The sequence below is a fragment of the Sebastes fasciatus genome, chromosome 16, assembly GCF_043250625.1.
Source record: "Sebastes fasciatus isolate fSebFas1 chromosome 16, fSebFas1.pri, whole genome shotgun sequence".
In the NCBI taxonomy this organism is placed as follows: Eukaryota; Metazoa; Chordata; class Actinopteri; order Perciformes; family Sebastidae; genus Sebastes; species Sebastes fasciatus.
This window is the reverse complement of record NC_133810.1, coordinates 8140143-8155650: the sequence shown is the minus strand read 5'-3', so window position 1 is coordinate 8155650 and position 15508 is coordinate 8140143. Positions and strand designations below refer to the sequence as shown.

Below are 15508 nucleotides of genomic sequence, written 5' to 3'. Positions count from 1 at the left end.
GTATTTCTTTCTTTCTTTCTTTTTTTCTTTATTTGTTCATTTGTTACCTCAATGCAGAAAATGAGGATGACGCCCACTGGCATTTATTTATTTATTTATTTATTGGTAAAGGAGGTTGCGCTTCAACAATGGGATTCACGGTGGAGTGCTAAAAGTCCAACAAGCACAAAAATGTGATAGGGCACATCCCAGACTTCAAAATCAAGGAGGACAAAATACCAACATTTCACTTGTTTAATTGAGTCACACCACAATTATTTTTTTATTTTTTAGAGGGCAACCAGCGCCCCCCAGAAAGTGGCGCCCTAGGCGACCGCCTATATGGCCTATAGGCTTTAAGCCGGCCCTGCTGACTATGACTGAATGACTACTACCACTACTAATGATAATAATAGTATAATAAAGTGTTGGAAAGTGCTTTACAGCCAGGTGAGGAAGGATTAGTAATAAATAGATCAAATGTACTAAATCCTTTAAAAAGTTTAAATAATTTCCAAAAAAAAGGAGGGTAAGAAATGGATCAGAGAAGAGGTTTTAAGAGGACTTGATCCTCAGGAGGTCTGACTGAAAAAGTCCAGTCAAAGTTGAGTTATGGGAGCGTATGGTTTGTCGGGGCGCCTGCACAGAGGGGGTGTGATTTTTGAGGGCGTAGCATGAATTTCCGGCATGTTATGCTGAAGCTCCTCTGCTATTATGTGGCAGGTGAAGAGTGGAAGAGGCTGGCCGAAACCATCTGTCATGGATGTAACACACGGCTGTCCACACCCTCCCCAGGACAGCAGTAGAGTTAGCGGGGAAATGACTGCGCTGCAGGGGGAATCGGGCTCTCTAGACTGAAGGGAAAATAGAGGAAAACTGCAAAGCATTAGTTGAGTAACACTAAGTCCTCAGTCAGAGAGAAAAGTGGCTCCTTAACATTACTGCTATACTCAGCAGCTTCAGGCTGAGGTAGAAAGAGTGGATAGTGAGCTACTGGTGTTAACAAAGGAGTGAATGTGAGGGCCAACCGTTGGGGGAAGTTTTTAGGAGACGCCTGGTTAGAATCACGTCTAATGAGTAAGAGGTAGATAGATTTCATGTGAGAGATGGTTTCCTCCAGAGTGGAGAGAGAATTTGGCTCAAATCCAAACCAAATATTCCCTGATATGAGGTGCAAGATACACTTTTACACATGTGTGCAGCTGCTGCTGTCCTCCTTTCAGCAGGAAGCTCATATTATGGGTTTACGTTCAGTTGGCTGATTGTGTTACCGTTCATATAGGGGCTGGTATAGTGTAAAAAAATCAAGAAATAGGGGTCAAACTGGAATGTTTAGTAATGTTCAGCAACAGTCAATCAACAAAGTTGTGTACTTTTTTAAACTTTTCTCTCATTTTTTGCTTTTTTTTTGTTGTGAATTACGGATACTTTGTCCTTTTCAGGCTTAAAAAAGTCCTTAAAATAAGCAGAAATTTTGAATTTAAAGAGTCACAGGCCACAAAAGCTATCTTCTATATCTATTGCATGTGGAAGAGGGATCCCTGAATTTGTAAATAAAGGTATGAGATAACTTACATAACTAATACTTCCCTCTGAAATGTAGTGGAGTATAAGTATAAGGTATCATAACATGGAAATAATCAAGTAAAGTACAAGAATACCGCAAAATTGTACTAGATGTACTTAGCTCCTTTCCACCATTGGAAACTACTTCCATAAATCCACACCGAATTTATTATATTCAACATAGTTTTCAATCACAGCTGTCGTCAATTTAATTCAATGTCCAATTCTTATCACACCTTTATGAGTCCATTAAATTAATTACATATTGATTCAAGGCTTTTTTCAAGGTGCTTTAACTACTCGGTAATGATAATCTGTAAAGTGATCATAAAAGCTAAGAATACAGTCTATTAGAGCGTCACCGTTTCATTTCATACAGTATGTTTGGAAGCTCTTCCTAGTAAACCTATAGTAGGCTACAAGATGTGGGTCTCCATGTCTAATACCTGTGCTGTGTCCACAGCTGTAGGCTCATGTACGACGGAGTTGGACAGCTGGGTGACCGACTCCAGGAAGCTCTCCTGCTGCAGCTGTTAGCCAAGGTGTCTCCACAGTCGATGATGGAAACACCAGAAGTCTTCTCACTTTACTGGAGGAAGTCCACTGTATGTAACCTTTGCTCTACCCTCACTATGAACACTGTACGGTACATTTAATTCACTCATTTACTCCTGTGTTGAAAGATATGCTAATATGAATATTATCCTGGTTGCTTTTTAACAAGACGAATATTAATTAGACCGCATATTCCCAGGATAAAATGCGTGGGCGGGCTGGAAACAGCTGGAAGTATTAGAAAAACAAGGTGTTTATCACTGCTAGATGATCAAATGAGGTTGCTTCATTGGTGGCTTGCTGATTTATAACTTAACTCAGTTTGAATAATTAAATAGTAAACTTTAAATAAAGTTTATTTATGTTGCACCTTAGATCAGACATCACAAAGTGCTTCACAATAAGAAGCACAATCAAAACATGAAATATAAGAGTGATAAATAAAATAGAACTTGACTCTAAATGGGACAATAATTTACTAAATGAACATCATGCTTTATTGAAGAAGACTTGAAACTAGCGATTGAGACCATAAACTCACGTTTACAATGTTTACTGAGGTAATAAATCAAGTGAGAGGTAGGGTCATTTTCTCATAGACTTCTATACAATCAGACTTCTTTTTGCAACCAGAGGAGTCGCCCCCTGCTGGCTGTTAGAAAGAATGCAAGTTTAAGGCACTTCAGCATTGGCTTCACTTTTCAGACCCGGACTTGCCCACTGGTTAGGATGTTTAAGAATACATTTATATGATTATTATGTTCATTATGTTTTATATTCATATGTTTGTAAGTAAAATCTTAATCTGCTATGGCTGTAAAACAAATGCGGTGGAGTAAAAAAGCATAATAGGCTATTCCTGAAAAATGCAGTGTGGAGTAATGTAAAATAAAATGAAAGTAATACATTTAAAAAAAAAAAAGTAGTGCTACATAATAATTGTACTTAAACCAATAGTTTGGCATTTTGGAAAAACACTTTGCTATTTGCTTCCCTGATTAATACCACTCTCATTTTTTAAGTAAATATGAAACTACAGCCTGCAGCCAGCAGCCGGTAAGCTTTGCTTAGCTTAGCACAAACACTAGAAACAGGACATCTAGCCTGACTATTGACTATTTCTTGGTTAGCTGAAGAGCCAGGCTAACTGTTTTCAGTCTTTATGCTAAGCTACAGTGGTGCACAACATAACTAAGCAGGCTACATTTAGCCACCTAGCCACCCAAATTACGACTTTATTCTCGTAATATCCCGACTTTTTCTCGTAAAATTACAACTTTATTCTCGTAATATTCTGACTTTTTTTCTTGTAAATTTATGACTTTATTCTCGTAATATTACGACTTTTTTCTCGTAAAATTACAACTTTATTCTCGTAATATTACGACTTTTTTTCTCGTAAAATTACAACTTTATTCTCGTAATATTACGACTTTTTTTCTTGTAAATTTATGACTTTATTCTCGTAATATTACGACTTTTTTTCTCGTAAAATTACAACTTTATTCTCGTAATATTACGACTTTTTTCTCGTAAAATTACAACTTTATTCTCGTAATATTACGACTTTTTTTCTCGTAAAATTACAACTTTATTCTCGTAATATTAGAACTTTTTTCTCGTAAAGTTACGACTTTATTCTCGTAATAAAATTTCAGATTTCTTTTCCCCCTCAATGTGGCCCTAATACTCCATATTAGTTTATCACCTTCAACCAAATTATGGGAAATGCAAATAAAGTGTCCCAGTTAAAGCTGAATTGAGCCAACTAGGCCATGTGATTTTAGGCTAAAAGGTGTGCCAGAATGATAAGGTTATAGGCTTGTTATCGTGACCTTGAGGACTTTCTTTCTATCCAACAGTGTGTGAATTAGAAGCTAGAAGTAACAGAAGAAAACACTGATAAGCTGCTTCTACCACACACACACACACACACACACACACACACGTGTATAAAGCCTCCACAATAGGAGGACCCCGCCAGACTGAGACTTTAATTGAGCTCCCTCCTCCTCCTCTCCTCCTCTCCCTCCTCCTCCTCCTCCTCCTCAGTCTCCTCCGGGCTGCTGCTGCCTTCAACTTCTCCTCGACGCACCACTTCAGTTTATTTCGGACTGGATACGACGAGCAGCTTTTACAACAACAACATGGCTCTCCTTCCAAGAACATTTCTACCACTGTTTCTCCACCTGTGCATCCTCAACTGGACCGGTGAGTTAAAACTGAAAATAAAAACATTGCAATGCATTTTTGTTTTAAAGTTTGTAGTGAAGGAAAGCAGCTTGAATGAGAGAATACAGCGTGCGTCTTTGCATGGATGCTCCAAACCAAATGTCACTGACATTTCTGCAAATTGTATTTTGTTATCTTACTAGAGTGCAGTTTTCTCCAGTATATGTGTGTTTTTTTTGGTTAATTATGTCGCATATTAGTTGCTTTTCAATTCGGCTGTGAATTTGAATGTTTTTTTTTTTACATATAGTGGAATGCACTTGACACTTTTTATCCTTATTTCTGGTTGTTTTCAGTCATTAAAGGTGTTTTTAATTACTGCGTAATTAAAGGAGCAATTAACCCACCAACCAACATGTGCGTTGTGCATATGTGCATTTATTTTAAATGCTTGTGTCATGGGTCTGGTTAAGTTATTAAAGATTTAACAAGACTTGCTGTAAAAATATCTAAAAGAACCACAGACCGCAGCACCAAACTTAGTTCTCACTCCAGGACATGGTTGAGTCTTTGTGATGTTTCTTCATCAGCTCAAACCAGCCAATAATAGCAATGTGATGGAAGAGGCTGGTTTTTTAGACACAGCACAGAGCAGAGGGGAAACCAGTCTGACCTTAAGATTGTGGATATGTTTTTCCTCAAGGAGTTTTTAAGGGTCAGGAGTTGTGTATATATAGATTCATTTCTTAAAGGTGCAGTGTGTAGGATTTGGCGACATCTAGCGGCGTGGTTGCAGATTGCAACCAATTGAAACTTCTCCCGTGTGCAAAACGTGTTATGTACTGTATATAAACGGCTCATTTTAAGGTAACGAAAACACAATGATTCTTATTATCAGGTGATTACACTCTAAAGACAACACACTTATTAATATTATATTCCATTTCTGCCAATAGACCCCCCTAAATGAAGATTATCGTCTTGATTAAAGGGCCATTGTGTAGCATTTAGGAGGATCTATTAGCAGAAATGGAATAATATTAATTACTATGTTTTCATTAGTATATTAGTGCCTTCAAATGAGGCCGCGTTCACGAGAAGAGTCCATATGAACGCCCCCCTCGTGGTATTCACGTCCTTGTAAGTGGAAAGTTTCTGAAAGCTCATAGTTTACAAGTTGGGACGTGTTTGTTGACGTTGTGAGAAATGGCGGAGGTCATGCAAGTTCATTTTTAGGTGCATAATAAGTTGATATATTGTAATTTTAGTCGTATATTGTTTTTTCTTCGGAATTTCTTCGAGGAGAACGCTGTTACAGCGGTTTTGCGCTCGGTGGCTCACGTTACAGCAGTCTTGGAAAGGGAGGAGTGAGCGGAGGGGTACTCAGTTGGTTGCAATCTGCAACCGCACCGCTAGATGCCGACAAATCCTACACACTGTCCCTTTTTATGCCTCTGCGCCAGATGACAGTTTTCCATCCGTCCATCCGGTCCATTCTTGTGAACGCCTGGAGGGAATTTCTCCAAATTCGACACAAACGTCCACTAAGACTCAAGGATGAACTGATTAGATTTTGGTAGTCAAAGGTCAAGGTCACAGTGACCTTATGTCCATCCCATTCTCTTGATATCTCAAACCACGTTTTTGACCAAACTCATGAATTCATATGCAAACTATGACAATTTCACACAACTGTCTAAAAGGATAAAATGATGAAGTGATGACATTTACAGACATGGATGTAAACTGCAACTTGACTCAGTTGGCAGAGGCATACAACAACAAGGCGGTAATTCTAGTTAATAGTGGAAAAATATGCGTCCTAGTCTCAAAGAGCACGCCTTCAAATGTCATGTTTTGTCAGATTTAGAATCCCAAAGTCCAAATATATCCAATTTACAATAATGTAAAACAGAGAAAACCTGTAAATATTCACAGTTGAGGAGCTGGAACGTTGCTGATTGATTGAATTGATTAATCAACTAATCTTTTTGACTAAGTGTAGTTTATGACAAAGTAAGGGAACATAAATTTAAGGGTTGAGGGTACCAATGTAATACTGACAGCTAATTGGAGCTGCAATAATTAGTCAAATAACAGATTAGTGGGTTGACAGAAAATTAATTGGATGTACAAAAATAGATTTTTGAAATCTGTTCTTTCCCCACCACTATTTCTTAAAAGCAGACATCATGCTCACTGATGGATTATTGGATGTAAACCCTCCTCCGTCTCCATGTAGCATCTCACAACAGGACAACACTCACTCTGTCCTAACTTTAAACCTCTTTTTCCTCTTAAATCCCTGTTTTTGTACCCCATCAGCCTTGTCTTAATTGGGTTACCGCTATTTAATCCTCATCTCCCCTGGACCTCCTCTGGAGACGGAGTAAAGCTGTCTGTTTTGGGATTAGGTCGTTGGTTAGCGATCGAGACCCCGGTCCTCTAAAGAGCTTCCAAACCAGGCTCCGTCAAAACTGACCTCCTCCCTAATGGGCCCTGAAGGGCACTTACCCGAATACAATTTGTGGCTAAAAGCATCTCTCCTGCATGGAAATAAACCCGTCCTGAGTATGACCAGAAACCCCAACATGTAGTTTAGCTGATGCACAACCCTCCGTATTGATCTCATGTTCATCAGTATGATGGGCATGTTGTGTTACAGGAATGGGCAAGTGGTCCGAGCAGTGTGGTTGTGCAGTAAATCAGAGCAGTGGCAGCGCTTTTACGATGACATTTACAGAACAGAAAGTGGACACATGCTTGCTCGCTTAGTTCATGACGTTATGAAACAAGGTTTTATCCTTCAGTGCATTTCTTTTTTGCTGTGTGAAATATCCTTAGTGATTAAAACTGCATGCCCAAAATGATGAAAGTAAAACTTAAGGGTATGCATCAAACGCACCCAAACGATTCAATAAATATCTTAATACATGTTTCACAGTCCGATACAAGAACGATGTGGATACGTTTGTAATGACACAATTCAAACCTGCAATTCTGCCACATTTGTTGTTTTTACTTGTATTTCCTCATTTCTTAGTACAAGTACTCAATCAGAAGTACAATAGGTGACATACACAGTGAGGCTAGATTATTTTACCCACTAGAAGTAATGTTGAAATAATGGTTTATTGAGAGCACCGTTAGTGACTCTCACTGTCCGTTTAAAGAGCCAAAAGATTGTCACTGTGATAAAACAAATGGCAGGCCATGTCAGTTTATACACGCTAGTTAAGCGTTTGAATGAATCTTTATTGAGAGCAACGTGAGTGACACTCATAGTCCGACTATCACTGTGATAAGTAAAACAGCAGGCCGTATTTACCCAGTTGAAAGCTGGAGGACCGTCACTGTGAAAATACAATTGGTAGTAATGTGTTGTTTGTAGGGCTGGGATGATACACCTATCTCCTGATTCAATACTATCATGATACTCTGGGTGCCATATGGCAATCCAATATTATAATTTATTATGATTTTTGTTAACTTTTTTAACACTAGACCATGAGAAAAAGTTGAATCATACACTACTAGGGACTTTTACTTTGGAAAATATCTAAATTAATACAGTAAACATGTTTGATTTTCAGCATGTATGTAGTCAGAGATGTCCTGAAGTCAAATATATCAGTTATTGTCAGGAATTATTTGTCAGCTCTGTTCTTTGTATCCATCCATGGTCAGCTCCATCTGGGCCATTTGAATACATTCAACATAAATGTCAGTATATAGGTGCTCTACAGTTGTAGCGTCGGCCCATTCGACCACGGAGATGAGAGTGACAGCTGGCTTGACCGCACGTTACCGCAATACGATAACGTTTCCTGTCCATGACAGAGTTAGCATGCAGCGTTTTTTTCTTTGACGGATACGGAACGGATATGATGTCACATTACTCAGACAACAACAGTAGAAGCAGTAACTTCCTTCTACCGCCGCATAGACTCAAATGAAGCAAATATATCAAATCTGGCATTAAAACATCGATTTCATAATTGCAAAAAAAAAGAAAAAAATCATGATGCATAGGTGAATCCATTTTTTCCCACCCCTAATGACAAGGATGCTATTCTTGACTTCAGGACATCTCTGACTACATACATGCTGAAAATCAAACATTCTTACTGTATCAATTTAGATATTTCCAAAGTAAACTTTTCAACTTTTTCCCATGGTCTACTGTTAAAAAAGTAAAAAAAATATCACAATAACTCGTAATATAGAATCGCAATACATATTGAATCTACACCTTCAGTAAGTATCGTGATAGTATCGACACTAGTACACCGTCCTGCTGCCACAAATACTCACTACAGCACCTAATGTGGATTAATCCGCTGCTGAAAATAGTCCCTAACAAAAGCACTATTTCCTCCTGTTTGAGTATCGTTTGCTTAACCTTCTTTTTAAAAGTAAAGCACCTTTTGTTTAATGAATCTAACCAGCTACATCAGACAGTGAGTGATTGTGAGATGATATAGGGGTAGGTTGACATTTTAATGGTGTTTGGACTGACACCATTTAAACCAGCTTTGGCATCACTCATAAACAAAAGCATTGTGTCTCTCATGTCAAGACATTTCAGCAGCTTTCCTTAATGGATGGCCACAAGAGCCAAGGGATGTTGTGGCTTACCACTTTTGTTCAGTGAAGCCTCTAAAGAGACAACTCACTTCCTTCTTGATTGAGAGCTTTTCTGATTCTGACTGAAGCTGTTTTTAGGTTATTCTTGTCAAGTGTGAGGAGCACTTTGCTGTGGAGATTCTGCACATTTTAGAGTTTCCTTTGTTGATAGAATCAATACACAATAGATGAGGTTGTTGTTGAAAAATATGTGACATAGTTAATTACTGATGAATCCTCAGCAGTTGTGATAATGGATTAATCATCCATGTCAGTTATCAAACAAAAAGGCAAAATCATGTCTTGTTTCAGCCTGTCGAATGTTGAGAATTTGTTTCTTTTCTGATTTGTTTCAGCATATTTCATCATCAGATAAATAACTTCGCATGGTTTGTCAAATAAAACAAGCAATTTAATGATGTAAGCTTGGGCTCTGGGACATTTAAAGACTATTTTTTGACATTTGAGTCTTTGATCTTCTGTAACTAACGCCACTTTCGGTGTGTCCCACAGTCTTTTCCTACACCTAACGAAGTTGTTTCCTGTAGAGACTGAAGTTTATTTTGAAAAGACTGTATGCATATAACATGCAGAAATTGACACATGTTGCTGGACATTTGTAGGAAATGCACAAAAAATAAGGAATAACTTTCACTACACGAGAGACAATTTGATTTTGGGCCCGATTCCCCCCTCCTGACAATCATCAAAAAAGCCCTGATTGTTTGATGGCTCTAAAGATTATCTTTTCAGATATTCCTGTGGTGTGAGGTATGTTAAGAGTGTTTTTACATCCCCGATCGGCTCAGAAGTTCATCCTGGACGCACAGATTTCAAATCGTAAATATTAAACATGTTCAATATTTATGATGGGATATCCTGTTGTGTTTGGGGAACCTCGAGGACAGTTGATGATGCAGTCACATGGGAAAGAACGATAGCCAATAGAGAACCAATCTGACTGAAGAAGGAAGGACAACCACCACCGTTACGGCAGCCGAGGCTAATTCACGAGCTCACCTTCGTGAATTTTCAGAACTATTAGTGCAAAAACTAACATCACTAATTCTTCCTGCCTGTCGTCCGCCAGGTTTGTTTACACTTAAGTCACGTTGTGATCGCGAGATTTCCGTTTTTTTGAGTCGGGACTCTTGTTGTTGATGAATTAATCTGTTAGTATGGTGTGCTGTTTTGGCCAAATTGTTGCTCACCACACACTATAGGAACAAAACTGTTAAATTGAACATTCAACATGACGTTATGTGTGGGCTCTCTCACATTTTCAACATCTGTTAAGATTTGAAAAATCTTTTAGTGCGGTCCAATCTTAAGATATACAAACCATATGAGCAAACGTAGGCGTGTCAGTGCTCTTCAACATGGATGTTATTGGGAAGCAAGTCAGTTCATTATTCATTGTGATTTATATACTTATTGATATTCTAAGATTAAATTAACAATGATACATTTAATCAAATGAAATGGCTCCAACTGCCAATCTTATAATTGTTTTTGACCACAAGGTCAGACGGCACGATGAAGAAACTACACTTCAATATGAAAATAAATGTAGAGCTATAACAAGATATTAACATAGACTTTGGTCCGATTCTTAGTCTTGTTTACTCATTCTCTGGTCAGATAGATTATGTATTCATGTATGCATTATATTTTGGAAGAGTTCTTGTTTGGCTGTGAGTGTTCAGATATCATAAATCATTCATTATTAGCCGGAGAGACCATGTGTTTTTGTAGCGGGTAAAGTGTTGAAGTATTCAGAAATGAGTCCTAACGGTATCCCAGTGAGTCGATCTCGTGGTGTAAATAATGGCTGGTCTTCCTGACCTCGTCTTCATCCGTCTCTGAATGCCTTCACTCCGCTGCGGGCCTCGTCTGGATGTAGCAGGAAGTGTGCAGCTGTTGGCTGCAGTTGTTCATGTGGGATTAGTGCTTTGGCCTGAGTGATAGCCAGGCATGACAGCCATATAATCTAATGTATTGGCTCATTGTTTTCATTAAAGAGAGTGCGCCGTTTGATCCCCGTGGCTTTATAATGGTGCCTCGCTGTAGCATTAGGCATATGTAAGCTAATTCTACAAACATGTCTGTCAGCATGGTGAACAATCAAATGCAGCACATCCTGTTGAATTAACTCTTTTCATTACTTTCACTGATTATTCAAGCTGGTGGGCGTTTGTCTACGTGGACAGCACCAGACTTAAAAACCAGAGGCAGAGGTTGGCATTCCTCATGCTCTGGTTGCCAGGAGTGGATTTTGTACAATGAATTTTCCCCTGTTTTATTGATAAAAAAAGCAAATCGAGTGGCATTGTGTTTCCTCCAAAACATATGTACTAGCTGCTCGGTAATCGCAAGTCATTTTGGGGGCAATAAGAGCGCCTTCCTTGCTTTCGGCATGTCATGTGTACACCATGTTGACTGTATTGACTGCAATGTAAATGCATCCGCGTAAATATGCGACGCTCAGAGCTAGTGATGTAGAATAAAAACATGAGAAAGACTGTTTATGGTGGAAAAGTCAAACAAAGACATGACTTTCAACCAGGAGACCGGTGTTTGTGTCCCAAATTGTTGAGTTATTTTGAAGTGCCGTTTGTGACGTGTTTTACGTACTTCTGTTACGTTGTTTCCGTACGTATTTTACTTATTTTACATACTTATTTTAAGCTCAACCAGGATGTTTTTCCTTAACTTAAGTGAGCGCTTTCGTTGCCTAAACCCAACTGCGTCCGTTACCTTAGTTTTGTTGCGTGCTTTTGCATTCAAATGATGTTGTGCTTTTTATGCTCCTTCCTATGAGATCAGGAATCAATGAAAATAATCGTGAGTTGCAGCCCTAAAACTAATTAGTTATATATGAATGTGATTTTTTTAAGACACAGGATAGATTGAAGTGTGCACCAACACAACAGGCTTGATTTTGTAATAGATTCAAACTAAGTAGACATTGATTTCTATGAAAAAGTTCAATCCAAACGTGTCTGCTGAGCTGCTGCTGAAACTACTTGCATATACCTTGTAGTTAAAGCACAGGTGTTTGGTGTTTGTGGTGTCAGTCTTTGGTTTAAAGCCTGTGCATGCTCTGAAGATCCAATACATGTTGTAGAAAATCAAAGCTGTAGCTGTTTAGCTGGCAGGAGCAGAGCTGACATCCTCCCTTAAGCCCAAACTGTCGGGTTTTCATTAGGACCTTGTCTTGCATGTGTAGAGTATCTCTGCAGCGAGTCGGTGGATGGTTGATGTTGGAGAGGGATTTTATATCCAACAGCTGCCTCTGTAGTTTGATCCCTGGCCTGCTGGGAGGGAGTTTCTCCCGTATTGACTACCTCTCTGGTGCTGAAGAGCTGCCTAAAACATCCCTGACTGGTGTGCTATTCAAAGCACATCATTCAACAAAGTGAAAAATCTATACAGTGAGCAGAGAGAAGATGGGACCGTCTCAGGAGCAGGAGACGGCTGTTTTAAGCAAACTCAATCAAGGAGAGGAATGTAGGAAATTACTCATGTGAGGGAGGAACATACGTGTGCATTCAGCTGGTGAAGAACTCGTCATGGAGTTCAACTCTTATCAGCAACATGAACAAAGTCTCTCAGGGTTTTTTTTTGGTATGTATTTTTAAAGTTGCTGCAGGGTTTCACATCAGAGTTTTTTGTCTTCGTGCTGGGAGAGTGCTGAGAGGGTCGTTTCTTAAAAGCCTCTTTGAATCCCAAATATTGGATTTGGCTGCTCTGCTTGCACTGGATTGATTATTTGTATACAGTTTTGTAAAAGCAGTATGATGAATGTGGAGGTATGTTTTTGCCCTGGTTGGATAGTCCATAATATCATCACTAGACCATAATATCGTACTTGTCTGCCAACAGCAAGGGGTCCCTCCCAAGCACAGTCCTGCTTATAACGGAGCTAACAGCTAACGTAGGTTGTTGCACGATTTAACTTGCTGTCAGCTTTACAGTCTATGTTTCTGAGGGGGAACTGAAGCTGTTATCTCGCCAAAGCAACCAGACTCCATTGAAAAAAACCAAGTAATTTTCCCTCACAGAACACAAGCTTTGCTGGTCTACCGCTGCCTCGATCGGTTAGTTAGTTTGTGTTATTGTGTGACTTTGGTGTTTTAAAGGGTTAGTTTGGATTCAACAAAGTCACAATAACACAAACAAACTAACCGATCAAGGCAGCGGTAGATCAGCAACTCCTGTGTTCTGCGAGGTAAAATTACAGTTTTTTTCAGTGGAGTCTGGTGGCTTTGGTGAGAGCATAGATGGATACAATGGCTTCAGTTCCCTGTTGGAAAGGGCTGTCTGATGTCAATGTAAAGCGGTGAAAATATTCTAAATATAGAGTACACTTAAACTGATGTTGATGTTCTTTAGGTGGACCTTTCTTTTAAGTGTCTAAAATAAGTTTTTGCTGCTGCTAACTCTCCTAGCTTCGCCAAGCTGGGGGCATACCTCATACAAACCAAATTCAAAACACCCAAACTATCACTTTTAAGGTTTTTAGATAACAATAAATAACTTTTAGTTGGTAAGAAACACTCTAAAAGGAGATTAAAAGGCTAAAAAATGTAAACAAAGAACTCATCTGGTGGCTAAATGATCATTTATAGGATGAGTGTTTTTGTATTTAGTTTCCTCTGTAGTAGTAATAGCACCAAGTGAACATCTTTTGTAATTTAAGCTAAATATCCTACAGTTAAATGCATGCATATGTGAAATATGAGCATATATTTATGATGGAATAAGAGCTGTTTCCTTTGTTTTAAAATAAGACATTCATTAGTAATATTTCAGTCTCGAGCAGATTTGTCTCTAAACTCTGCACCGGCGAAATTGGCCATCTGTACATGACGTCCCTTCATATTTAGAAGGCCCATCTGTGGGACACATGGCGCTCTCTCGGGCCTGGATCCAAGACTTGGCAGCCGTCCCATCAGTGCCAGAGGGAGAGACAAAAAAACCTCCTTCATTGAGGAGCCTTTTCCTTCCTCCTTTTTCCCACTTCGCTCCCTCTTTGGTCTGCAAACAGAGCTTAACTCAGCAGCTGCACACACCTGACGCCCAATCCATCGGACCGGCCACATTCTGCTGTGGGGGCAACAAGCCGGGGCTCACGTTACACCGAAATCGAACACCACAATGGTCTTAGCGTCCTTCCCGCCTTTTCTGAGCCCCCCCACACACCTCTCTCATGCCCCCTTTTTTTCTGTTTGAGAGCAGTGGACAGAGCCTGGGAATATTTACTTTGCCCTTGTTGTTGTGAACAGTTCTGACTGAAAGAGCAGGAACGAGCACGCAAATAAAGAGCAGGATTAACTTAATACATGTGTGTGATGTGGTGCTGCAGCGACAGAGATTTCATGATCTTTGTGAGCATTGATAAGAATCTTTGTGTAAAATTTAATTTAATGTCAGTTGAACGAGCGTTGGCACATAAAGCTGGCACTACATACCATAATACCACCTACATGGAAAGCCTTCCTTTCTAAGAAACTGGACGACTGTACTTCCAAAGTGTCCAAAACAGCAAAGACAAGAAATCCTGATGCCAAACAAAACCAATTTGAATTCAGAACAAGTTCATTTTTTGGCTTTTCTTCTACTCTGCAATTAAAAAAAGCTGCTGCAACCCAGATCATTGTACAGTAGAGAGCTACACATTTGTACATTTTGTGAATAATATTTAATGAAAATGAAAGTTTGATGATTAATTTATAAAGATACTCGATTTTGGAGGCTGATGCTGATATTAATATTTGGCGGTTGAAAAACCTGATAGCGTTTTTTTGTTGGAAAAACTGTCATGGCCATTTTCAAAGGGGTCCCTTGACCTCTGACCTCCAGATATGTGAATGTAAATGGGTTCTATGGGTACCCACGAGTCTCCACTTTATGATAATCACATGAAGTTTGGGGCAAATCATAGTCAAGTCAGCACACTGACACACTGACAGCTGTTGTTGCCTGTTGGGCTGCAGTTTGCCATGTTATGATTTGAGCATATTTTTTATGATAATGTAGTACCTGTGAGGGTTTCTGGACAATATTTGTCATTGTTTTGTGTTGTTAATTGATTTACAATAATAAACATATACATACATTTGCATAAAGCAGCATATTTGCCCATTCCCAAGTTGATAAGAGTATTAAATACTTGAAAAATCTCACTTTAAGGTACATTTTGAACAGATAAAAAATGTGTGATTCATTTGCGATTAATCAGGATTAACTATTTTAATCGATTGACAGCCCTACCTTAAACACATCTTTGGTATTTCTACTGCAATTTCTTGTTACCTGTCGGCTGAAATATATATGTGGATATACACTTAGCTCATATGGCGTCCGTCTGATGTGTCTCTCGGCTTCTAATTTTGACAAGCATGATCCAAATGGAGCTGGATTAAACAGAAATTAAAATAATTTTCAAACTTTTTAGAAATGTATTTATGTGAAGTGTTTCAACAAAACATCATTATAGCGAATAACTCAGCCTGGAGTACGGCGTCGTCAGAGGAAAGCCACCCATTAATCAGAGTTATATCTGCTGTGAATGGCTCCATAATGAACTCTTTTACTCCCTGCTGGG

General features: G+C 39.0%; 1 protein-coding gene across 2 annotated transcripts in view; it reads left to right on the top strand.

Annotated features, from left to right (window-relative positions):
- The first annotated feature begins 2009 nt into the window (after positions 1-2009).
- mcama (melanoma cell adhesion molecule a) overlaps positions 2010-15508 on the top strand; it is a 55018-nt gene continuing 41519 nt past the window's right edge. For both annotated transcript variants that reach the window (XM_074611115.1, XM_074611114.1), the window contains exons 1-2: positions 2010-2150; positions 4153-4311. In XM_074611115.1, the coding sequence (XP_074467216.1) occupies positions 4248-4311 (64 nt within the window). In that variant the 5' untranslated portion in view covers positions 2010-2150; positions 4153-4247. The remainder of the gene's footprint in view (positions 2151-4152; positions 4312-15508) is intronic.